The sequence below is a fragment of the Nomascus leucogenys genome, chromosome 24, assembly GCF_006542625.1.
Source record: "Nomascus leucogenys isolate Asia chromosome 24, Asia_NLE_v1, whole genome shotgun sequence".
In the NCBI taxonomy this organism is placed as follows: Eukaryota; Metazoa; Chordata; class Mammalia; order Primates; family Hylobatidae; genus Nomascus; species Nomascus leucogenys.
The window spans coordinates 11,110,575-11,136,775 of NC_044404.1; the positions used below are offsets into that span (position 1 = coordinate 11,110,575).

Genomic DNA, 26,201 nt, shown 5'->3' on the forward strand with positions numbered 1-26,201 from the left:
TTATAATTTACAGAGAGCGTTAACATCCATCAATTTATTTGACCCTCAAAACAACCCTCTTTGTTTACTTATGCATATGTATAAATAAAATATGTAATATTACCTCCAGTTGAGGAAACCAAAACTTGGCTGGGCGCGGTGGCTCACGCCTGTAATCCCAGCACTTTGGGAAGCCGAGGCGGGTGGATCACCCGAGGTCAGGAGTTTGAGACCAGCCTGGCCAACATAGTGAAACCCCATGTCTACTAAAAATACAAAAAAGTAGCTGGGCATAGTGGCGGGCGCCTGTAATCCCACCTACGGAGGAGGCTGAGGCAGGAGAACCGCTTGAACCCGGGAGGTGGAGGTTGCAGTGAGCCGATATTGCGCCATTGCACTCTAGCCTGGGCAACAAGAGCCTAACTCCATCTCAAAAAAAAAAAAAAAAAAAAAAAAATGTAGATACTGATTGAGTAAGTCTGGGTTGGGACCTGAGTGTGCATTTCCAACAAGCTCCTAGGTGATGCCAATGCTGCTGGTCCTGGGACCTCACTTAGAGTAACTAAGCACGGCAGAATAAGGATGCCTGGTGCTGTCCATAACCAAGAGTTGGTGATCATTCTGTGCTCTAAAATAAAGATGGCCACTAAATAAAAAGAAAGTGAATGTCTAAGACGTATTTAGTTTCTAGGGAATGTACATACCCTGCAGATAATCAGATTCTGGTTGTTGTTTGCTCTGTTTATCTGAAAGCAAGCCAGGATTTCAAGAGCAGCATCTTAAAGCAAGGAAGTTGCTTTCCTCTCAAAGGTCTGTTTGTTCCACTTTCATTTCTTGACTTAAGGGAGGAGCTGATTTCTAACACTTTAGCCTGAAGAATATCTACCAGTAGTAATACTGAATGGAAAACATCTTTATATATTACCCTGTATTGGTCAATTAACAGATGTATTTCTAATGCACCCTGTGAATAAACATTGAGAGAATACAAAGGAATTATTAATCAGTAAATATTTATTTAATATTTACCATATGTAATCATTTTTTGCATAATGTCAGCATTAACCAATGGAATTCAGGCTCATGAGTTTTCTATTCTGATAGTTCCCAAATGCATCACATTGTTAGGGTGCTGAGTATTTTCTTCAGTTAGTGCTCTAGGATACACTGGTCCTTTCTGTGCTTGCTTTTTACACACAGTTTTGGGATCTTCCCTCTTCTTATTTGCATAAGTTCCTTGGAGAGTCTCTTTAGGAGGCCTACTTTGCATTTGGCGTTTAATGAAAGCCAAAGGATCATTTTGTGACATGTGAATTGACCAGACTTCAGTAGCTTTTCGAACTCCTTAATAAATGAATCTAAATATTTAAAAAATCTGTCCAGGCGCGGTGGCTCACGCCTGTAATCCCAGCACTTTGGGAGGCCAGGGCTGGCAGATCACTTGAGGTCAGGAGTTCGAGACCAGCCTGGCCAACATAGTGAAACCCCATCTCTACTGAAAATACAAAAATTAGCAGGACATCGTGGCGGGCGCCTGTAATCCCAGCTGCTTGGGAGGCTGAGGCAGGAGAATTGCTTGAACCTAGCAGGCAGAGGTTGCAGTGAGCCGAGATCGCGCAACTGCACTCCAGCCTGGGCGATAAAGCTAGACTCAGTCTCAAATAATAATAATATAAATAAATAAATATAAAAAGTTCTTCTTTTGACATGGAGATAGGATTTATATCACATAAACTTTGCATACAGTTTTTAGTATTACCATCAATATGGGACAGGGTGATACATTTGAACTTTAAAGAGGACGTACTCTACAGAGTCAAAATGGCAGTATTTTAAAAAGAAAGAAAATGATGGCTGCTAGATTTAACTTGAGTTGAGTTCTTTTGGATTTATGTAGACTTATTTATATTTTATTTTAGAGTTTAAAGATAACTTTTGTCTCTTAAGCATGATATTAAAACAATTCTTAGAATACTTGTCATTTCCTGAGTTAGGTAATATTCATTTCATCCTTAAGCAATTTGAAGAGGAAAAGAAAAACAGCCAGAAAAAAAGTGATAGTTGTTAGTTATGTGGGAAAGAATCAAAGAGAATTTGTTTATGTTCTGTAAAATTCAGTTTATACATATTTGCAAAACCTCTTCAGGAGTCAGACATAGTTTTTTATCTAATATTTATGAATGTCATATTTATCACTTAAAATTAGCCATTCTGATTTTTAAAACTAAAAATGAAAAGAAAAATTAATGTAGAGTCTGTATAAATTTAGCAAGCTTTTGTTGCTAAGTTATCAAATAGGTGGGAGTTATAAATGGGCTTAGTACTCATTTGTAGGTCAATAGAAATAATACAAATCAGTGGCAAGATTTTTAAATTCAGAGGCCAAATTATTATTATTATTGTGGAAAGTTACTTTTTTGTTCCTTAGAAAGTGACTATACAGGCAAATCTTTGGTTTTGTCAGGTGTGGTGATGTGTGCCTGTAGTCCCAGCTAAGGCAGGAAGATCACTTGAGCGCAAGTGTTTGAGACCAGTTTGGGTCCCTGTCTCAAAAAACAAAGCAAACAAAGAAACAAACAAAAACAACAAACTTTGGTCTAAGAGGCAAGGTACTATTTATCAGTTTCAAACAAACAAACTCCTCTAGAGATAGTTTTGGTAACCACAGTGAATAAAAGATTGACTGTTAGTAACTATTTTCATTTATTAGACTGCCCTGAACTACTCATCTATGAGTTGAGTTTTTTTTTTTTTTTTTTTTAAGTGAAAGCATGTTTATTAAGAAAGTAAAGGAATAAGCTGGGTGTGGTGGCTCACCCCTGTAATCCCAGCACTTTGGGAGGCCGAGGTGGGCGGATCACCTGAGGTCAGGGGTTCAAGACCAGCCGGGCCAACATGGTGAAACCCCATCTCTACCAAAAATGCAAAAATTAGGTAAGCGTGGTGGCAGGTGCCTGTAGTCCCATCTACTCGGGAGGCTGAGGCAGGAGAATCACTTGAACCCGAGAAGTGGAGGTTGCAGTGAGCTGAGATCGGGCACTCCAGCCTGGGTGACAGAGCAAGATTCTGTCTCAAAAAAAAAAAAAAAAAGAAAAGAAAAGAAAGAAAGAAAGTAAAGCAATAAAGAATGGCTACTTCATAGGCAGAGCAGCTGAGTATTTTCTTTTCCCAGCAACTTTTATCTCCCGAATAGAAATTCTTTCTAATCCCACTTATTATTTGGAATTCTAAATCTAACATTGCTTTCATAGAGATCCATGTTATCAAGATTTGCTTGTATTAGTTAAGAGCTATTGGTTATTATCTAAACAGCCCTTGAAATTACATTGTTGTGAAGTCAGGCTGCTTTTTAAGGGCTAAGTAAGGTTTTCTGAAAAAGAGGTAATGGTGCAAAGACAGCTGGAAAGACAGAGTTAAAGATAACCTTTTAAAGTGGATCAATTTTGTGTAACCAGAGTATAATCTTTGTGTTTTATGTGTTTATTGGAAGAGTTGTCACTTAAAGTGATATTCCTCAAATAGCTAAAAATGTCCTGGGTTTTCTAGATAGAAAATATCTCTAAGTTATACTTATTAAAATATGACTTGGGGAATTTTAAATTATATTCAGTGGAAGTATATTTGCCCAGCTTAATTTTTGTTCGGGTAATTTATTTCTCAAAATTTTGGAGGTGAGGTCTTTATTGATTTGTGTGTGTGAAAAACAAGACAAAACACACCCACTATGAGGATCCTTTAAAAAAAAAAAAAGCTTTCTTGTTATCCAGATAACACACTTTAATTGTACAATGGAAATGGATAAATTTAACATGACAAAAAATAGCAAATCCTCTGCTCATGGAAAGATGATTTTCAAACCCTCTTGTCTTACAGAAGAAAACATTTGGTTGATTAAGAACTGACATGGTCTGCTCATAGGGATTCTTAGCATTTTTAACATCATCCCTGTTTGACTGCTTCTTTTTCTACATTCTCATCTTCTAACTTTTTTCTAGGGCTGCTCCTTTTAGTAAAGCTAAACAAAACCTGGCGTCCTACAGCCTTACTAACCTTTGTTAATCCGCCTGCTCGTCACATCTTTGTATGGCATCTGTGCTCACTCATGGGGGAAAGAGATTCTGGAAGAAGCAACAGCAATAACCAAGGCAAATGTGGGGAAGTGTCTGCATGGGTTGTTAGCACGATGTGTGGGGCCTAGGTTTTACTTCATTTTCGTTAGATAGTGAGGTCGTTAAGTCACACATCTGAATTTTGTATGACCATAGGGTGACAAACTCATCCCTGTTGTCAATTCTCCTAAGAAATTTGGTGGCAAATTTCATCACTTAAGCCAGAAAGTGGAAATTTGGATTAGGGACACCAAATAAGCAAATCTTTATATTAATAGAAATGTACATAGGCATATGTCTTAATAGACTTCCACATTATTGAGGGGTTTTTTTGTTTTGTTTTGTTTTTTAGTTTTTTTTGGTTTTATTTTTAAATTTGGTTAAGGCTTTTTTGCTTGCTTTTTCTTCGATTTAATTTTCCTTTTTTACATTTTAATTTTGGTTATTTTGGGGCCATTTTTTGATTTTGTTTTTCCAAAGGACGCGGATTCTGATAGCGGGGACGATTCTGACAAGAGGTCGTGTGAAGAGAGCTGGAAACTGATTACTTCTCTGAGAGAAAAGCTACCTCCCAGCAAGTTGCAAACCATTGTTAAAAAATGTGGCCTCCCCAGCAGTGGGAAGAAACGTGAACCAATTAAAATGTATCAGATACCCCAAAGAAGGCGCTTGAGTAAAGATTCCAAGTGGGTCACGATCTCAGATCTTAAAATTCAGGCTGTCAAAGAGATTTGCTATGAGGTTGCTCTCAACGACTTCAGGCACAGTCGGCAGGAGATTGAAGCCCTGGCCATTGTCAAGATGAAGGAGCTTTGTGCCATGTATGGCAAGAAAGACCCCAATGAGCGGGACTCCTGGAGGGCAGTGGCCAGGGACGTCTGGGATACTGTCGGTGTTGGGGATGAGAAGATCGAAGACGTCATGGCCACTGGGAAAGGCAGCACTGATGTAGATGACCTCAAGGTTCATATAGACAAGCTGGAAGATATTTTGCAAGAAGTCAAAAAGCAAAATAATATGAAAGACGAGGAGATAAAAGTCTTAAGAAATAAAATGCTCAAAATGGAAAAAGTCTTGCCACTGATCGGATCTCAGGAACAGAAAAGCCCAGGAAGCCACAAAGCAAAGGAGCCTGTTGGTGCTGGTGTTAGTAGCACCTCTGAGAATAATGTAAGTAAAGGAGACAATGGAGAACTTGCAAAAGAAGAACGTGTTTCCCAGCTGATGAATGGGGATCCAGCTTTTAGACGTGGACGTCTGCGTTGGATGAGGCAAGAGCAAATTCGGTTTAAGAACTTGCAACAGCAGGAGATAACGAAGCAGCTTCGTCGGCAGAATGTACCTCATAGGTTCATCCCTCCTGAGAACCGGAAGCCCCGCTTCCCCTTTAAGAGCAACCCTAAACACAGAAACTCTTGGAGTCCTGGGACACATATCATCATAACAGAAGATGAGGTTATAGAGCTTAGGATTCCAAAAGACGATGAAGCAAGGAAAGGGAATAAAGAAGAGAGCCAAGAAAAAGGGGGTAAAGGAGCTTTTAAGGATCCCCAGTTTCCATGGGGCTCTCAAGGAATGAGAAGTCAAGATCACATCCAAGTTAGCAAGCAGCACATTAATAATCAGCAACAGCCACCTCAACTACGTTGGAGAAGCAATTCTCTCAATAATGGCCAGCCGAAAAGTACGCGCTGCCAGGCATCTGCCTCTGCGGAGTCATTAAACTCCCACAGTGGTCACCCCACTGCTGATGTACAGACTTTCCAGGCAAAGCGCCATATTCATCAACACCGTCAGTCTTACTATAATTATAACACTGGAGGTCAGTTAGAGGGCAGTGCAGCTACTTCCTATCAGAAGCAGACTGACAAACCCAGCCACTGTAGCCAGTTTGTGACACCTCCGCGGATGAGGAGACAGTTCTCAGCACCCAATCTCAAAGCTGGTCGAGAAACCACAGTATAAATCAGTTACTGGACAAACTTGAAATCATGGTGGAAGAAACAGACAGTGTTAGCTCATGATTTGATTTGGTTCTACCTTTGGCCTTGAGTTCTTATTATTTACATTATAAATATTAACTGGTTTTATATTGTTAAGACAAAACACTGGTAAAAGTTTCAACACCTCCTTTTTGCTTGTATGCCATAAATGGGCAGTTTCTGGAATTTTGGATAAAGCATCAAAACTCCTTTTTCTGAAACGTTCCTCCTTTTTTAGTGCCTAGATAATTAATATACTTACTTACACAGACTTGTCCCATCTTGATGTAAGTTTGTTATGTTTTTATAATGCCTATAAATTAATCTGACATCCAGAAAGACCTGCCTCTTAGTTTATGCAGAAATTCAAGAGGAGAATTTGATAAGCAGAATTAAATGTCTGTTATTCTTCATAAATGTTAGAAATTGGTTTAAAAATAATAACATGCAACTGGGTGGGCACAGCTTTGGATTTCTCATCCACGTCTGTTCCCTTCTTTAAATATAATTAGAATTTTCGTAAGCCAAAACTAAAGGTCTTCAAACATATCTTGCAATACATAGCTTTGCATCTTCCACAGAACTTCCACGTCTTCTTTTATTCTGTATTTTACAAAAAACTCATATAATGGTTTTTTTCTTTTGAATGTATCAGAATATGTATGAAATTTGTCATATCAGAATCTATAAATTGGCACTGTGTCTGGGATTCTGTTTGTGGTTTGCATTTTGAAGTTCAGTGTGTCATTTGACACACATGCACACAAAGTGAACTATTCACCAAAATCATGCCAACAGAAATACCAACAAAAAACTTGTATAGCTTGTAAGGAGGTTATTTGGCTTGAGAGGGAAGAAGTGGGACAGACATGAGGACAAAGCTACAGCATATGGCTCTGTGGTGCTGCTTTTTTCCAATTGTTGATGAAATAGTGAAATAAAAGTTAACTTTGGTTGGGCTTGGAATAAAGGAGATGATACATAATAAACTACTCTTTGGTTAGCAGTAGTAATGCTTGTAGACACTCAAACAAGGAAGGCGAAGTCCTGATGATCATTTATTGTATCAATACCTCATTTTATTTGGTTGTGGTCTTAGTTTGCCTCACTGGAGAATCCACTAAGAAAGATGGATTTTAATGGGAAGAAAAGAATTATTTTCTACGTCGTTCCTCATCTCTTGAGTTTGTCAAAAACTTTTCTAAGAGGCAGTGTGAAGAGCCAGAGATGTCTGAAATTGCCTGACTTCATGTTCTGGAAGATTGCTAAGTCACATGAAATCATCTGTCAAACACTTGTCTTCCAAATGGTGTGAAAAACTACAGCCAAGATAGCAGTTAGCATTCAAGGAAGCCTTAAAGATTGTGATTATGTTTTTTTTTTTCCTTTGCGTGTGGGCACTCTGCTTTATTAGAACACATATTTTTAATCATAGTATTTTTTCTTTGCCTCTAAGAAAATACTTTCTTAATGCACAGAAAGTTGCTTCCAGTTAATATTTTTTCCCCTTAAAAAGAGAAGCTTTGAGAGATATTTTTGCTTTCATAGCTAGAAAAGTTGAAGTCTTCAACTGAGGTTTTATAGCAGATTAGACATGGGTAAATGATGTCTGTAATGGGTTGACTTACTGAGATGACAATCTCCTGTGCCATTTGGTTTGAATGTACTTGATAGGCTGCTTCAAATCAGTCACTTCAATGCATTTTGTGTAAACCCAGTTGTCCTTTTTTATTCCTCTTTAGACATAAGTGTGCGAACTATTCCTTTCTAGACACAATTTATTTTCTAAGATTAAAAATAATAATTGCTAGGTTTGGTGGCACATGCCTACAGCCCCAGCTACTCGGGAGGCTGAAGCAGGAGGATCCCTAGAGCCCAGGAGTTCTGGGCTGTGGTACACTATGCCAGTTGGGTGTAAGTTTGGCATCAATATGGTGATATCCCTGAAGCGGGAAACCACAAACTTGCCTAAGGAGGGGTGAACCCACCCCAGGTTGGAAGTGGAGCAGGCCAGAACTCCCAGGCTGATCGGTAATGGGATCTTGCCTATGAATAGCCAGTGCACTGCAGCCAGGGCAACAGAGTGAGAACCTGTCTTTAAAAAAAAAAAAAGGTAATATTTATTATATTATTCAGGTTTCAACTCTGTAGCAAAATGGGCTCTCATTTCCCTAACTTGAGATAACATAGGGTAGGTCCATATATTTTCATTCTTACAGTGGTCTTTTCATGGGAGTGAATGAGTTACTCTCCACTGGTGATTAGGTAACACTGTAGAATGAAGAGTTGTATAATATATTCATTTACAGCTGTGGATTGTGGTACGGACTATGTCCACAGTGATATTCCAAAGAATTGGGTTTATATTTGTGCTTCATCTGTTAATCCCAGGTGTCCTCATGTTGCTGAAATATTTAGATAGCTAAAATATCCCTTAATTTCACACATGACCAGGAAGAAATTAACCAAGGTTTTATTGACTGCTGTGTATGTCCCATGATGCATTTCTGAGCAAATGCTTATCCTAGAGAATAATTCTGTATGAATAAAATTGCTTAATTGAATCTCTTACTAAATAAATAGCTAGTGCCATGCTTTTGTGAGCTCTTGGTATGGTCCATATTACTTTGTTTTTTTGTTTTTGTTGTTGTTGTTTTGTGACAGTCTTGCTGTGTCGCCCAGGCTGGAGCGCAGTGGCACAATCTCAGCTCACTGCAACCTCTGCCTCCCGGGTTCAAGCAATTCTCCTATCTCAGCCTCCTGGGTAGCTGGGACTACAGGTGCATGCCACCATGCCTGGCTAACTTTTGTATTTTTAGTAGAGACAGGGTTTCACCATGTTGGTCAGGCTGGTCTCGAACTCCTAACCTCAGGTGATCCACCTGCCTTGGCCTCCCAAAGTGCTGAGATTACAGGCGTGAGCCACCACGCCTGGCCTGTTTGTTTTTTTAATGTGATTTTTCTCTAAGCTTAAATACCACAAGGCCAAAGAGAAATGGTCATAATTTAAACTATTATTACATTGTTGAGGTATCCCTAGCTATTATTATAGCAAAGTGGGAAAAAAGTGTTTATTCTATTGAAGTTATGTGATGATCCGACATTAATGGGAAATAGAGGAGTCCTAATTAATTGGTATAATTTCACAAAGCAGAATGGTATTCCTTGGAGAGTTAAAGACATTCTCTTTAGTAAGTGTAAACCAAAGGGCATTTTCTTTATTCCTGCTTCTAATTCCTTCTAGCCCAGTGAATTATTTCTCTTTTCACCGGTAATGTGATGAATGGGAATTGTTTATTACATTGAAATGACTTGAAGTGACCTTTTGTGCTTTAGGTGCAAGTTGACACTGAAAAAAACAAAACACTGAATTTGTCACACCTATGTCTGCATTAAAGGCTGTTTTACTACCAGAAGTTACATAGACTTCCTGCAGTCAGCTGCTGTGCCCCAGTGCCTTACTGGTCCTTTGTAGATTCGCCTTAATGATTTGTACAAATGACTGGGAGGAGGGGATGCTGCCTGTGTCCTGGTGAACCTTAATGAAGGGGCCGTCTTAGGCACAGTGCAGAACAAGCATTTGTTCTGTACTGTTAGAGCCAAAATTGTGATGAGCAATACTGATAATTGTCCAGTTTATGTCATCTTTCCCAGATTTTAAAATCTGTTCTAGATATTCTTAGCTTGAACCACTTTTGATTGTGAAATGTATTAGGTGTTGTCCCATTATTACTGTAAAATGAAGTTTTGAATCTTCTTGTTAATAAACTGTGGATTCCCCCCCTCAATTTCTTAAACAACAACAAAAAATGCTTGAAGATTGTCTTTGAGTGTAAGATCTGCCTTTTCAGAAAGGGAGTGTTAGTTTGTAATGTTAAAAAATAAAGACCTCATTCAATAAAAGTTGAAGTCATCTTATCAGAGTCTGATTTCTCTCTATGTGGGAAGAGGGAAAAGGAAAGCCAAGGTAATGCTAACTAAACCTGGTTTTGACTTTTATTTATTGCTTTTTCATCTGAAGATGGTTGTAAACTAAATCTTCTTTTTAATATTTCTATGTGAACTTGATTAGTTTTAAAGCTTTTGCTTTAGCTACCCTTTTCTGTTTAACAAAATTCTATCTTAAATGAGATCTTTCAGCCCTATTTTATGACACATTTCACTTACATAAAATCTTTTCTTACAAAAGATGAACAAGGATATTACTTTCTGGTTTGAGTTTAGTTGAACCATGTTTTCAGTTTTTTCTCTACATACTCTTGCTTTGAAGTTCTTTTAAATGAAATGATTTATTTCCCTTTATATGGGCAGAAACTAAATTTCTAAAAAGTTTTGAGTGACTCTGCAGCTTTTCTTTCTCCTTTAACCTCTGCTTTTCTTCACCCAGAGTATCGGTGGTACACTAGAGAGGAAACAAGACAAAGCAGAATATTTTTCTGGAATGGACCACTAGTCTCATTGAAAATTTTGACCTGACATTATTTTTTAATGTTTAAAAACAACATAATCATGCATCATGGGATAGAATACAAAATCCACATGAATTTTTAATATGAAATCTGGAACTTTAGAGAAGTGTTATGCCTGAATCGGTCTGCTTCCGGCCTCATACCCTTTTCCTTCAGGTACTTTGTATTCCTCTGCTGTCGGAGAAACTGATGGAAAAGTTGCAATGTCCCCACCATTTATAGGGTGACACAGAAGATTACAGTGTGATATGTGTAGTGACACTGTGCTGATGAGACTTGTGGCCACACAGTGCTGCTGGTGGTGAGGAGCGAAGTTAAGTGTTGTCAACAACTGGGGTGTCATCTTGGGTGTGGATATTTTCCTTCCGGCTATTGCTTGCTAATTATAATCTGCCATTAGGAGCCAAGCCTCTAATGTCTAAAACAGCCTAACCGGAAAACTCAGAATGGTGATATTGATTTTACTTTAAATATCACCTTCTCAGAGGTGCCTGAATTGTACCACCATCATCTCTCATCAAGAGTACTGCAATACCCTAGCTTGTCTCTTTGCTTCTGTTCTTGACCCCTATAATCCATTGTCCACATAGTCACCAACATCATCTTTTAAAAACATAAATCATATCTTGTCAGTGACCTCAGGGGCTTTCCATTGCATGAAAGAATCTTAGTCTTACTTTAGTCTCCAAGGATTTACATGTTTTGGCTGCTTACCTATCACTCTTAACACTGTCACTCTCACACCACAGGCACTCTGCCCTTTTGTTCCTTGTATATGCCAAGTTTCTTCCCACCTCTGGGCTCTTGCACTTCTCAAGCCTGGAGCCCATTTCCATCATGCTTACCTCCCCTTCCAAACTTGAGCTCCTCAGCTCTTTCTGCCCAGCCCACCACAAGTTGACTCACTGTTTTAATAATGATGGCCTGTAATTATCTTTTCTTTGTACTTGCTTGGTTCTTCCATGAGAATGTAAACTCACCTAGAATAAATGCCGTATCTGTCTTATTCACTTCGCCAGTCATATAAATCCATAACCTGGAAGAATGGTTCTTAAACTTTAATGTCAGTTAGAATTTTGGGGTCTTATGAGAACACAGACTATTGGGCCCACCTCCAGAGTTTCTGATTCACTAGGTCTGGGGCGAAACCTGATAAATTTGCATATCTGATAAGTTCCTAGGTGATACTGATGCTGCTGGTCCAGTAAACAACTTTGATAACCAGTGATCTGGAATGGGGGCTTGGTAAGCATTTTCTGTAAAACGCTAGATAGTAAATATTTTAGACTTAGTGGACCATGTGGTCTTTTTTGTGAAACTATTCAACTCTATTATTGTAGTAGGAAAGCAGCCATAGACAATATGGAAATGAACAAGGGTGGCCGTGTTCCAGTCAAATTATGTTTACAGAAACAGGCAGTGGGCTGGAGATCTAGAAGATAGCTACTTCTGATAAATATTTATCTAAAAGATCAGTATGTGACTGTGTATGTGATCTAGAAGACAGATATATGCCAGTTGCTGGGATAAGTGGTAAGTGACAAATGTGTGATCCCTGGCCTCATAAAGTTCTCAGAGTTATGGAGGGAGACAGCTGTAATAACCACACCAGTAGTGAGTCAGTACCTTTGTGACAAGTGCCATGATGGAAAAATAGAAGGTGCTCTGAAAGGGTTTAACGGGTGCCTTTGGGAATGAAAGGTGGCCTCTCATTGCTGTTAGTTGACAATGTTTTTGTTTCACTGAGGAAAAAAAGCAGTCAGAAGAAACTTTGTTTTCTTCCTTTGTCTAGTTTTGCCTGCATCATCCATCCATACCTGTACTGGGCTTTCCCTCCTGTTAGTGGATAAACTGTTCCTTGATCCTCTCCTAGCCCAGCCCTTGCTCCCTGCATTCCATGCCCTCTCAAGAACTTGTTGAACATTTACCCCCCCTTCTCTTTTACATCATCAGTTTCTCTCCTGGATTATTCCTGCCAGCATGCAAACATGTCACCAGTTGCAAAAGTTTTCTGTACTTATTATGTCCCACTTGCCCACCTCCCATTCTTTTTTTTTTTTTTTTTTTTTTTTTGAGATAGAGTCTCACTCTGTCACCCCAGGCTGGAGTACAGTGGCACAATCTCAGCTCACTGCAACCTCCACCTTCTGGGTTCAAGTGATTCTCCTGCCTCCTGAGTAGCTGGGACTACAGGTGAACGCCACCACACCCAGCTAATTTTTGTATTTTTAGTAGAGACGGACGGGGTCTCACCATGTTGGCTAGGCTGGTCTTGAACTCCTGACCTCAAGTGATCCACCTGTCTCAGCCTCCCAAAGTGCTGGGATTACAGGTGTGAGCCACCGCTCCTGGCCCCATTTTTTCTTTTCATTATTTCCTATCCTCATTCTTGCTGGAACTCATCTAGTCAGACTCTTGTTCTCCCCTCACCACCAAAGCTGCTCTTATCAGGGTCATGAAAGCTCTTCTTGATGACAGATTCAGTGCATTTTCTCAGTCCTCATCTTCCTGAATGTCTCTGGCATTTGACCAGTTGCCTACTCTTCATGGGACACTTTCTTCTCTTAGCTTCTTCTTTTCCTTGAACCTTTCTAGCTGCTCCATCATGGTCTCTGGACACAGACCTTGGCTATTTCTATATGTTTCTCTGTTCCCCCTTCCATTTTTGTACTGATGATGAAGATAATGATAACTCGTATATTGAGCATGTATTACATGTATTAATACACATAAACCTTTTACATGTATTGACTCATTGAGTCCTCACAACACCCCTCTTCTGTGAGGTAGGTATTGCTTATTTCCTTTTCACATACTTTCCCAGTGTAACAGGCTACTCAGCGGGAGGGCCAGAGCCAGTCCCAGGGAGTCATTGTGTCTGCAAACCTCTGCCCCGCCTCGCCTTCTGCTGACTCTCAGGTGTCCTCTCTCTCCAGCCTGGGCCCCTACCCTGAGCTCTAGATGTTGACATACAACTACTACCTGACATCCAAATCACTGGCAGGCACCTTACATTTAAACCATTTGAACTGGAGCAGCTAGCTCAGGCCAGAAATCCAAGTTATCTTTAGTTTCTCTTTTTCTTCACATCTCATGATCAGATCATGAGTAGATCCTGTTTGCTCTCCCTGTAAAACATATCCTGACTCCATCTCTTTTCACCACCTTTGCTGCTAATACCCTGGTCCAAACCACCACGGTGCTGGACAGTGCTGTGACAGCCTCATGACCATTCTTCTTATTTCCATAGTTCCTCCTAAGTTCCACAGAGAATAATGTTTTTAAAACATATCCCAGCTCTAAACCACCCAGCAGTTTCTATTAGAATAATATCCCCAGACCTTACCATGGTCTATAAGGCCATCCATACCTCATTTGCTACCTGATTACATCTGATGCATCTCCTACCCGTCTCCCTACTCTGCCATTCCATCCACACAAGTTTTCTTGCTTTTCCTGAAATATGTGGTGCCCCTTGCCATTTCAGGACCTTGGCACTTGCTGTTACTATTACTTTGAGTAGAATAACCCCTGCCAAAGACCTCTGCGTGCTTGCTTAACCCTCCCCAGACCACTCAGTCTAGAAGTCTGTCTCCCATTCTTCTCCCTGGTAGTCTCTAACCCTACGTTTATCTTTCTTCATACTAGTACTCTCCACTAAAATCCGTCTATATTTTGTTTACTCTTTATCATCTCTGTCTCCTTTGTCAATGGAACCCTTGTCTTATTGGCCACTAGCATTTGGCACATAGTAGGAGCACAAAAGGTATTTGCTGAATGGATGGATGGATAATGGTTTAAAAATCATGCTCTGGATTGCCTGGGCTCAAGTCCCATTTTTAGCATTTGCTTAACCTCTTCCTTTCTCTTTAACATGAGGCTAACTATATAGTACCATCTTTATTTTTTTTGTTGTTTTGTTTTTTGTTTTTTTTTATTGAGACAGAGGCTTGCTCTGTCACCTAGACTGGAGTGTGTAGCACGATCTTGGCTCACTGCAACCTCTGCCGCCCCAGTTCAAGCGATTCTTGTGGCTCAGCCTCCCAAGTAGCTGAGACCACAGGCACACGCCACCATGCCCTGCTTATTTTTTTGTATTTTTAGTAGAGATGAATTTTGCCATGTTGACCAGACTGATTTCGAACTCCTGACCTCAGGTGATCCGCCCACCTCGGCCTCCCAAAGTTCTGGGATTACAGGCATAAGCCACCACGCCTAGCCTAGTACCATCTTTATAAGGTTATTGAGAAGATTGTAATAATTCATGTTTAACATTAGGAACACTTCCTAATACAAAATAAGCTTAAAAACCAGGGTAGATAGGTAGGAGAGAACATTCTAGTAGAGAGAACAGCCAGTGCTGTGCCTTTATAAATATGGGGCATATTTTGAACTAGTTAGGATTTTTTTTTTTTTTTTTTTTTGAGATGGAGTCTCGCTCTGTCAGCCAGGCTGGAGTGCAGTGGCGCAATCTCGGCTCACTGCAAGCTCCGCTTCCTGGGTTCACACCATTCTCCTGCCTCAGGCTCCCGAGTAGCTGGGACTACAGGTGCCCACCACCACACCCGGCTAATTTTTTGTATTCTTAGTAGAGATGGGGTTTCACCGTGTTAGCCAGGATGGTCTTGATCTCCTCACCTCATGATCTGCCCGCCTTGGCCTCCCAAAGTGCTGAGATTACAGGCGTGAGCCACCGCGCTTGGCTATTAGGATTTCTTATAAACATAAATGTCTACTGAAAAAATTATTATTATTATTATTATTATTATTATTGAGACAGAATTTCATTCTTGTTGCCCAGGCTGGAGTGCAGTGGCGAGATCTCGGCGCACAGCAACCTCTGCCTCCTGGGTTCAAGCAATTCTCCTGCCTCAGCCTCCCGAGTAGCTGGGATTACAGGCGTGTGCCACGGCGCCCAGCTAATTTTTGTATTATTAGTAGAGATGGGGTTTCACCAGTCAGCCAGGCTGGTCTCGAACTCCTAACTCACCTGCCTCGGCCTCCCAAAGTGCCGGGATTACAGGCATGAGCCACAGCGTCCAGCCAAAATATATTATTTTTTAATGTGCCTTCCATAATTAGTTTTTGTCACAAAATGAACAGAACAATAGTATGTGAATCTCATTAATTAGCCGTTTGTTGTGGGAAATGGTGATGATATTTGGGGAGGGGGCCAATTCAATAGATGATGTTGATATTTTAACTATCAATTGTGGTCAAAATGCAGTTAAAGTTTTTTGTTTGTTTGTTTTTGTTGTTGTTGTTTTTGAGATGGGGTCTCACTGTGTCCTCCAGGCTGGAGTGGAGTGGCACAATCTTGGCTCACTGCAACCTCCACTTCCTGGGCTCAAGTGATCCTTCCACCTTAGCCTCCTGAGTAACTGGGACTACATATGCCCTCCACTAAGTCCGGCTAATTTTTGTGTTTTTAGCAGAAACAGGGTCTCACCATGTTGCCCAGACTGGTCTCAAACTCCTGAGCTCAAGTGATCCACCCGCCTCGGCCTCCCAGAGTGCTGGGATTACAGGCATGTGCCACCACACCTGGCCTAGTTAAACTTTTTAGATTCATAGGGCTATGGGAAATCTTTTCATGTTAGTTTTGGTTACTAAAGCACAGCCACAGCTGTTAGGGAAGGTCATCCTCATACCTTAACTGTCAGAGTCTGAGAATTTTGTGTTCATTGGTAGTTTGACCAGCCTGTCAACTTATTCTTGAAGAAATCCTCAAGATAAAGTATTAACATTTTTTTCTACCTGATGATTTTTAGGTAAAGCAGCAGCTTTTCTCTTTTTGCTAAAATAATTCCATGTAATGTATAGTTTTCCCCCTACTCCCCAGCTTTTTGAGACATTTCAAACAGAGACGCTGAAAAAAATACTATAATGAACTTTTGTATACCCATACTTATATATTTTTCCTGAATTATGTGAAAATTATAGATATCATGACAGTTTACCCCAAATACTTCCATGCTTACCTCCTAAAATCAAGAATGTTCTTTTTTTTTTTTTTTTTTTTTTTTTAAGACGGAGTCTCGCTCTGTCGCCTAGGCTGGAGTGCAATGGCGCAATCTCTGCTCACTGCAAACTACACCTCCCGGGTTGAAGTGATTCTCCCGCCTCAGCCTCTCAAGTAGCGGGACTACAGGCACCTGCTATCATGCCCGGCTAATTTTGTGTTTTTGTAGAGATGGGGTTTCACCATGTTGGCCAGGCTGGTCTTGAACTCCTGACCTCAGGTGATCCGCCTGCCTCGGCCTCCCAAAGTGCTGGGATTACAGGCATGAGCCACTGCACCCAGCCAGGAATATTCTCCTAATACCACTATCCCATCTGGGAAATTTAATACTGATTCCATATTGATTCAATATTATATCATGTACAGTCCATTTTCAGATTTTCTTAATTAAATCAAAAATTAGGAAAGAGTGTTTTAATCCAAGATCCAGTCAAGGTTTATATATTTCATTTGGTTGTGATTTTTTAAATCTTTCATTACACCGGTATTTTGAATTGTCTAGGCCACGTTCTGATTTGTCTGATTGTTTCCTCAATATTAGATTCATGTTAAATCTTTTTGTTAAGAATGCTATAAAGGGGCCAGGTGCAGTGGCTCACGCCTCTAATCCCAGCACTTTGGGAGGCCGAGATGGGTGGATCCCCTGAGGTCAGGAGTTCGAGACCAGCCTGGCCAACATGGTGAAACCCCCTCTCTATTAAAAATACAAAATTTAGCTGGGCATGGTGGCACACACCTGTAGTCCCAGCTATTTGGGAGGCTGAGGCAGGAGAATTGCTTGAACCTGGGAGGCAGAGGTTATAGTGAGCTGAGACTGTGCCACTGCACTCCAGCCTGGGTGACAGAGCAAAACTCCATCTCAAAAAAAAAAAAAAAAAAAAAAAAAAGAATGCTATAAAGGGGCCAGGCACGTTGGCTCACTCTTGTAGTCCCAGCTACTTGGGAGGCTGAGGCAGGAGGATCACTTGAGCTTGAGAGGTCAAGGTTATAGTGAGCTATGATTGTACTATTACACCCCAGCCTGGGTGACAGAGGGAGACCCTGTCTCCAAAAAAAAGGAAAAAGATTGCTGTAATGGTGATGTTGTGTACTTCCTGTTGCATCACATCAGTAGACATAAAATGTCAATTTGTCCGATTATCAATAATGTTAAAGTTTGGTAAATTTGGTTAATGTGATGTTTCCCAGCTCTCTCCATTGTAAATACATCATTTCCCTTCTTACTATTAGATATCTGGGCATGGACTTTGGATCATATGCATATTCTGTTTCCCATGCATCTTTTGCTCAATTATTTTAGCTTTTTGTTGTTTGTTGTTATTGTTGTTGTTTTTAAGATGGGGTCTCTTCCTCTGTAGCCCAGGCTGGAGTACAGTGGCACGATCTCAGCTCACTGCACCCTCCGCCTCCCAGGCTCAAATGATCCTCCTACCTCAGCCCCTCTAGTAGCTGGGACTACAGGTGTGTGCCATCACACCTGGATAATTTTTGTATTCTTTTGTAGACATGGGGTTTGGCCATGTTGCCCAGGCCAGTCTGGAATTCCTGGGCTCAAGCAGTTTGCCTGCCTCAGCCTCCCAAAGTGCTGGGATTATAGGCGTTGAGTCACTGTGCTTGGCCTATTTTAGTATTTATTATCCTTGCATGATTCAGTTATTACATCTGGGGTTGCAATATGGTGATTTTCCAATTGCCATTTCTTCTGCATTTATTAGCCACCTTTTTTTTTTTTTTTTTTTTGGTTTTTGTTTTTCAGATGGGATCTTGCTGTGTTGCCCAGGCTGGAGTGGCTATTCACAGGCCTGATCATAGAGCACTGCAGCCTTCAACTCCTGGGCTCCAGGGGTCCCAGGGGCTGGGCATGGTGGCTCACACCTGTAATCCCAGCACTTTGGGAGGCCAGTAACTGCCTCAGCCTCAGCCTCTCAAGTAGCTGAAATGAGCAGGTGCATGCCCCATGCCTGGTAATTAGCTAGCTTTTAAAAAAATTTTATTTAAAGAAAAGTTTCCCCTTTTTCTCTCCTTTCAGTATCACCATGGAATCGTGAATTCTTTCTATATTCAATGTACTGTGTTATTTTTCTGTTGATTTATTGGCCAGTGGGATCCTGTGTCCTTTTGAAATGGCCGCAGTGGTGTTTGAGTTCTTGCATCTTTTCTGACACAAAATATTTCAGACTCACCTTGTACTTCCCTTGCTTCAGACCTGGAATCAGCTATTTTTTTCAAGGAGCCCTGGTTCCTTTCAGTGGCAGTGATACTTAGAAACCAAGAACTAGGTGCTATGTATGCTTAAAAAATAACCTTTTATAAAAAAACATTGCCTGAGGCTGGGCACAGTGGCTCACATCTATAATCCCAGCACTTTGGGAGGCCGAGGTGGGCGGATCACGAGGTCAGGAGTTCGAGACCAGCCTGGCCAACATAGTGAAACCCTGTCTCTACTAAAAATACAAAAAATTATCCAGGCATGGTGGCACGCACCTGTAGTCCCAGCTACTTGGGAGGCTAAGGCAGGAGAATCGCTTGAACCTGCGAGGCAGAGGTTGTGGTGAGCCGAGATCGTATCACTGCACTCCAACCTGGGTGACAGAGCGAGACCCCATCTCAAAAAAAAAATTGCCTGACATTTCGATATTGTATTACCATGTAAGAGGGCTTTCACGTGTTTTTAAAATGGTTCATCTCTTGGTCCTTCCTCTAGTACTGTGTGGGTAGGCAGGTCAAATGCTAAAATCTTCATTTAAAGATGAAGAAGGTGAGGTTTAGAGAGGATTTAACTTTATCAGAATTATAAGGCTAGTAAGAACAAGTGCCAGGACCCCAAACCCAAGCCTTTTACCAGTTTAATTTTTTTTCCTTTTTTTTCATAATATGTAGTCTCCTAAAAAGTGTGTTTAGATATCTAATAGAGCTACGTAGTTGGTTCGTGGTCTTGCTCACTGCCTGCCCATCTAAAGAGAACACTTCCTTTGTGAGAGTAACTGACAAATGACCAGAACCATAGAGGATATTTGCATCCTTCTGAGCATTGCTTGGGAGCTCCTTTTGTAATGGAGTTTGCTAAATGGCTTTCAGCAGTGCTTTGTGATGCATGGAATGTTTGATGTGGGACTTGGAGAGCTCTGTTTGGAAACAGTGGATGGTCATACACCCTTTGTCTCATGACAGCCTGTAATTGGGTCACTGCTAGGGAACCAAAAGAAGCAGGGCTGGGTGCGGTGGCTCACGCCTGTCATCCCAGCACTTTGGGAGGCCAGGGTGGGCAGATCATGAGGTCAGGAGTTCGAGATCAGCCTGGCCAACATGGTGAAACCCCATCTCTACTAAGATATAAAAATAAGCCGGGCATGGTGGCGGGCACCTGTAGTCCCAGCTACTGAGGAAGCTGAGGCAGGAGAATTGCTTGAACCCGGGAGGTGGAGGTTGCAGTGAGCCAAGATCACGCCATTGCACTCCAGCCTGGGCAATAATAGAGTGAGACTCCATCTCAAAAAAGAAGGAGGAAACCCTGGCAGTAAATCTTAAAATGCTATGCTTATGCTATAATTTAGTATTGCGCTGTTTGAAGGTCTCTTTCTTAACCCTACTTATTTTATTTTCACTAAAATTCAAGTTTTTCAAATTAACAACCTAAGGAAACTTTTTAGACATTTGTCCCCTATTCTCTCCCCACCATGAGAGTTTCATATCTCAGATATACTACGTATCTGTATACTGTATATATTTGTACTTCATATATTAAAAGACTAAGATTTTTTTCATTCTCTGAGAACCATTTTTTGGCCCCTTTGGGGTGATATTACCCTTATTGAAAAATGCATGGAGTAGATGGAAAAATGAAGTATACATCTGATTTGTATTACAATAATCCTTTTTTTTTTTTTTTTTTGAGACAGAGTCTCGCTCTATCTCCAGGCTGGAGTGCAGTGGCACGATCTCTGTTCACTTCAACCTCTGCCTCCCGGGTTCAAGCGATTCTCCTGCCTCATCCTCCCAAGTAGTTGGGATTACAGGCACGTGCCACCACGGCCAGCTAATTTTTGTATTTTTAGTAGAGACAGGGTTTCTCCATGTTGGTCAGGCTGGTCTTGAACTCCCGACCTCAGGTGATCTACCCACCTCGGCCTCCCAAAGTGCTGGGATTACAGGTGTGAGCCACTGCATCCGGTCAGTAATCCATCTTATAGTTGCATATTGAAAATAAAGTGTCTTACTTGAATAAATGCAGTCTATAAATTATTTCAGTCTTAATAGCACTATGAGCTTTTGGTTACCTGAAGGCTAAACTCATCCTCCTACTGATCAAAGATAGTAATTTTTCACTCATAGGAAGCATCAAAGTCTACAATCTTAATTTTTTTTCCTTCCAAAGAGTTAGATAATTGAGATTTTTGATGATACTGGTGAATTTAATCTTTTCAATATTGTTTTTCTCTGGAATTATTGATATATAAGATATTACTTGAATATATTCTAACGCTTAAGGTATACACGCATTATTTCACCTAAAAGTTCCTCCTTTCTCCTACCACTACCCCAGATAAAGAACTCTTGAGTCTTTGAGGGAGTAGAAACGTAGTGCAGTGAGTTTTTTCTTTTTAACATTTACCCATTACAGACCATCTTGTGTGCTTTGTGGGTTTTTTTCCTAAACATTTCTCTGTATGTCTTTTTATTATTGTTTCCTGCCTTTGTCTCTTTTCTTTGTCCTTTGCTTTCTCTACTTCCCCCAATATTCCTTCCATTTCTCCTTCCCTGCCCTCTTATTTCTTCCCTCTCCTACATGTTATCTCCTTTCTTTTCATTCAGGACTATGAGAGTAAATTGCAGGCCTTGCAGAAGCAGGTTGAAACCCGATCCCTAGCTGCAGAAACAACTGAAGAGGAGGAAGAAGAGGAAGAAGGTGAAATCTAGAGACCGAAACTTTCCTGTGTATATCTTTTTGAAGTTATATTATCAAATTAGTCATTTATGCATAATCAAAGCTGGATTCCTCTTAGTTGGCCCTATCATTTATTGACATTTTACTGAGCCAGTTTACAGATGATTGAATAGATGTGCAGTGTTGAGAATCCAGGCCGTATTTTATGAGATGGGGATGGGAGTGATAGTGTTCTTAGACCTTCACAAGGTTTCTGAGCACATCTTCATTTAAATCCCTTAGAAAGTTTACATGCACTGTCTCTCATATTGCTGTAGATGTGACTTTTATATATCTATTACAAATATAGAGCTTAATCTTTGTTAAGACAGTCTGTTCAATTTGAAGCCATTTCTGGCAAATTTCTAATCATGTTGCTTAGTCATGTTTGCTTATCTTAGGTTTTCCAGCATTTCTTAGTTGAGTTGGGGCTTTCATTATTACTTATTGCGTTATAATGCAGTATGAACACTTATCACAATTCATTTTTCTACCTAACCTCTTGGCAATCTCAAGGCTTCAAACTAACTTTGAAGGAACTTTTACTTTATGTATTACATTTCTTATTTATTTATTTATTTACTTATTTATTTTTGAGACAGAGTTTCGCTCTTGTCACCCAGGCTGGAGTGCAATGGCGCAGTCTTAGCTCACTGCAACCTCCGCCTCTTGCCTCAGCCTCTTAAGTAGTTAGGATTACAGGGATGCGCCACCATGCCCCGCTAATTTTTTGTTTTTAGTGGAGACGGGGTTTCACCATGTTGGTCAGACTGGTCTCAAACTGCCGACCTCAGGTGATCTGCCTGCCATGGCCTCTCAAAGTTCTGGGATTATAGGCATGAGCCACTGCGCCCAGCCAATTTCTTATTTTTAAATAAGTAAGATGGTACCTTGTTTCTCTCTGTAACAGAAAAAAAAAAAGAAATATATGAAGTCATACAATATAACAGAGGTCAGGAGTTTGTCTTTTTTTCTTTTTTTTTTTTTTTTGAGACGGAGTCTCGCTCTGTCTCCCAGGCTGGAGTGCAGTGGTGCGATCTCGGCTCACTGCAAGCTCCGCCTCCCGGGTTTGTGCCATTCTCCTGCCTCAGCCTCCCGAGTAGCTGGGACTACAGGTGCCTGCCACCACACCCAACTAATTTTTTGTATTTTTAGTAGAGACGGGGTTTCACCGTGTTAGCCAGGATGGTCTCGATCTCCTGACCTCGTGATCCACCCACCTCGGCCTCCCAAAGTGCTGGGATTACAAGCATGAGCCACCGTGCCCGGCCTTTTTTTCTTTTTTTTGAGACAGAGTCTCACTTTGTCACCCAGGCTGGAGTGCAGTGGTGCAGTCTTGGCTCACTGCAACCTCTCCTTCCTGGGTTCAGGCAATTCTCATGCCTCAGCCTCCTGAGTAGCTGGGACTACAGGTGCGTGCCACCACGCCTGGCTAATTTTTGTAATTTGTAATTTTAGTAGAGATGTGGTTTCTCCATGTTGGCCAGGCTGGCCTCAAACGCCTGACCTCAGGTGATCCGCCTACCTCTGCCTCCCAAAGTGCTGGGATTATAGACGTGAGCCACTGCGCCTAGCCAGGAGTATTTTTTTTTTATTGTGCCCACATGCTATACCTTTTTTTAAAAACAAGAAAAATTTATTTCTTTGTTGTACTATTTTAAATAAATACAAAAGTAGGATTTTTAAAGATTTTCTGAAATGTATATATTGCTTTCATAATATCAACAGAATTTGCTAAGTTTTACTAAAAAGAAGAAGAAACAAAAGCAGCTGAATGGAGAGAAACTGGAAAACACCTCACCTTGATAAAAGAGATAAGCTAGAAGAGAGGTGTAATTTTTATATAGTTGTAAGATTGCCATTAAATATGCATCATTCATTCTTTCAGTTCCTTGGACACAGCATGAATTTGAGTTGGCCCAATGGGCCTTCCGGAAATGGAAGTCTCATCAGTTTACTTCATTACGGGACTTACTCTGGGGCAATGCTGTGTACCTAAAGGAGGCCAATGCCATCAGTGTGGAACTGAAAAAGAAGGTATGGAGCAGGAGGACACAGGAGAGCTGGAGGCAAAGCCGAGCCTGCTGTGGGTGCATCTGGGCTCTCACCTTGAATTAACCTTTCCTTTGGGGGAACTCAGCCACTTTGTGCTATAAAACAGCTTTATATATGTCTTTATTTAATATATGTGCCTGGAACATAGTAGGCACTAATTAAATTTTTGTTAAATAAAATTTTTTTAAAAAAACAGATGTTTTCTAGCTTATTTTACAAATAGACTATATTCCTCACAAAAACTGGAGAAACATAGTAATAGAAAAATACTTCTCTTAGGTTTATGAATAATTTTAATTTTCTTCTGCTTTTCTATTATTAAGTTTGCACCTCTAAGTTTGGTATGCCCCTTTGCCATTGATCTGCTCCTCCTCTAGGGTCTGAGAGGCACTGTTGTGTAGTGGACAAGCACATGCACCCTGGACCCAGACAGTCCAGGTTCCAGTCCCAGCTCCACGAGTGGTGTTGATCCCCCTAGCCCTGTGCCTCCATTCCCCCATCTACATAATGGGGTTGGCAGCAATATCTGGCACCAAGGGATTTTGTGAGGAATGAAAATGGGCATATGCATAAAGCACTTATAGTGCCTGGCATGGTAAAAGGCAATAAATGTTATTCATTTTTGTAAGTATTACCAAAACTTCACACCAAACCTTAGATTCAGTCTTCTGTATGCCCCCATGTTTATCAGTTTCTTCACTGCTAAGATTACAGTGGAAGACCATATTGTGTAGTAGGTAAGAGCATGGACCACCTAACTTTGGGGAAATTGATTATCTTCTCCTAGAACTAAATTCTAGTTTTAGGGAATATGATACGTTCTTCATTCATAATCTCGGCAGCCTTTCTCATTTTATAATTATTTATTAGCCACTCCTCTCCTCAAGTAGACTAAATAAAGGCAGTAACTGTCCTTTTTTCTTACTACTGTGCATAGCATTTAATTAATATTAAATAATTGTTTAATAATTTATTGGTGAAACTATAGCGTGGTAGTGAGAAATAAATGATGCGATGTCATGAAGTACTTACCATATAATAAACACTTTTTTTTATGAGATGGGATCTGGCTCTGTTGCCCAAGCTGGAGTACAGTGGCGCAATTATGGCTCACTACAGCCTCCACCTTCTGGGCTGGGCTCAGTTTGTAGAGACAGGGTCTCACTGTGTTGCCTAGGCTGGTCTCAGACTCCTGGGCTCAAGTGATCCTTCCGCCTCAGCCTTCCAGCGTGCTGGGATTACAGGTGTGAACTTCCATGCCCAGCCAAATAAACGCTTTTAAGAGCAGTAGTTGCAATCCTCTGAATTTAAAATGGGAAACCTTTCTGTGTTTTCATCCTCTCTCATTAGTGAGGGACTAGATATGCATTTTGTGGCCCACCTTTTGGTCTCTGGTATAAATTCTATAAAAGTCTTCATTCATTCAATCAAAATGTATTTATAAAGATTTCATGCCGGGCGTGGTGGGTTGTGCTTGTGATCTGAGCCGCCGAGGCGGGTGGATCATTTGAGCTCAGGAGTTCAAGACCAGCCTGGGCAACGTGGTAAAACCCCATCTCTACAAAAAATTTTTAAAAATTAGCTAGGCTGGTGATGCATGCCTGTAGTCCCAGGTACTCAGGAGGCTGAGGTGGTAGGATCACCCGAGCCTAGGAGGTGGAGGCTACAGTGCTCTGTGATTGCATCACTGCACCCAGCCTGGGTGACAGAGTGTAACCTTGTCCCCACCGTGCCTCCCCTCAAGAAGACTTTAGTATGTCTAAAAACACTGTCAGGCTAGGAAAACAAAGTCCTTAAATAGCTTAATTTGAAGTTAGGGTTATTCCCTATGACTGCTAACAGGTGGCCATATTTTTCAGTAGAAAGTTAGTCACAAGATATTTGTTGAGCACATTAGACCTCTTTCCCATTGGGCATGATTGTATCGTCTCATCTCTGAAGCTTGCTTGCTGAAAACCGTTTGTCAATGGTTTGTTCTTTCCATTCAGGTGCAGTTTCAGTTTGTTCTGCTGACTGACACACTGTACTCCCCTTTGCCTCCTGAATTACTTCCCACTGAGATGGAAAAAACTCATGAGGACAGGCCTTTCCCTCGCACAGTGGTAGCAGTAGAAGTCCAGGATTTGAAGAATGGAGCAACACACTATTGGTCTTTGGAGAAACTCAAGTATGAAAACATTCATAAAGGCTGGTTGTTTTATTTAGGAAATAACAATGACCTGCTCAAGTGAGCTCCCTCCAGCTCTCCTCTCTCTGGGGACACTGTTGCTTACTTCCCTGTACTTTCTAAATGTTGTTGCTGGCCAATGGTATTACCATCCATCTGTTTTCTTTTAAGTGAATAAATGCACTCCTCACACACTCTGACATTTGTAGATATTTAAGTTTACCCTCCATAGACCCTCTTTTAAATTTTAAATATTCCAGTTTCATCATATTTCTGTTTCAGATTTAGAACTTATTCATCTTTTCTATCCTGGACCTCAGGATAATAAATAATAAACATGGAAGTTATAATCTAGCCTCTTTTACATGTAGTATGATGAGGTATTTCCCCCTGTCTCAGTGTATTTGAGATGTCACATACAGTTGACCTACAATATTCCCTCTTATGACTTTTCACCCGGTAGAGGATAGGTGGCCATTCTTGACTTTTGATGG

General features: G+C 40.8%; 1 protein-coding gene across 12 annotated transcripts in view; it reads left to right on the forward strand.

Moving 5' to 3' along the window:
* The window catches only part of KIF1B (kinesin family member 1B), a 153,604-nt gene that overhangs the window by 66,478 nt on the left and 60,925 nt on the right, over positions 1 to 26,201 (forward strand). For 11 of the 12 annotated variants that reach the window (XM_030805033.1, XM_030805043.1, XM_030805038.1 and 8 more), the window contains 3 exons: positions 21,374 to 21,467; positions 23,374 to 23,522; positions 25,529 to 25,707. In XM_030805033.1, coding sequence (XP_030660893.1) covers positions 21,374 to 21,467; positions 23,374 to 23,522; positions 25,529 to 25,707 — 422 coding nt within the window. Of the gene's footprint in view, positions 1 to 4,568; positions 9,988 to 21,373; positions 21,468 to 23,373; positions 23,523 to 25,528; positions 25,708 to 26,201 lie in introns of those variants that run through there. The other variant, XM_030805041.1, reaches the window with a different exon arrangement.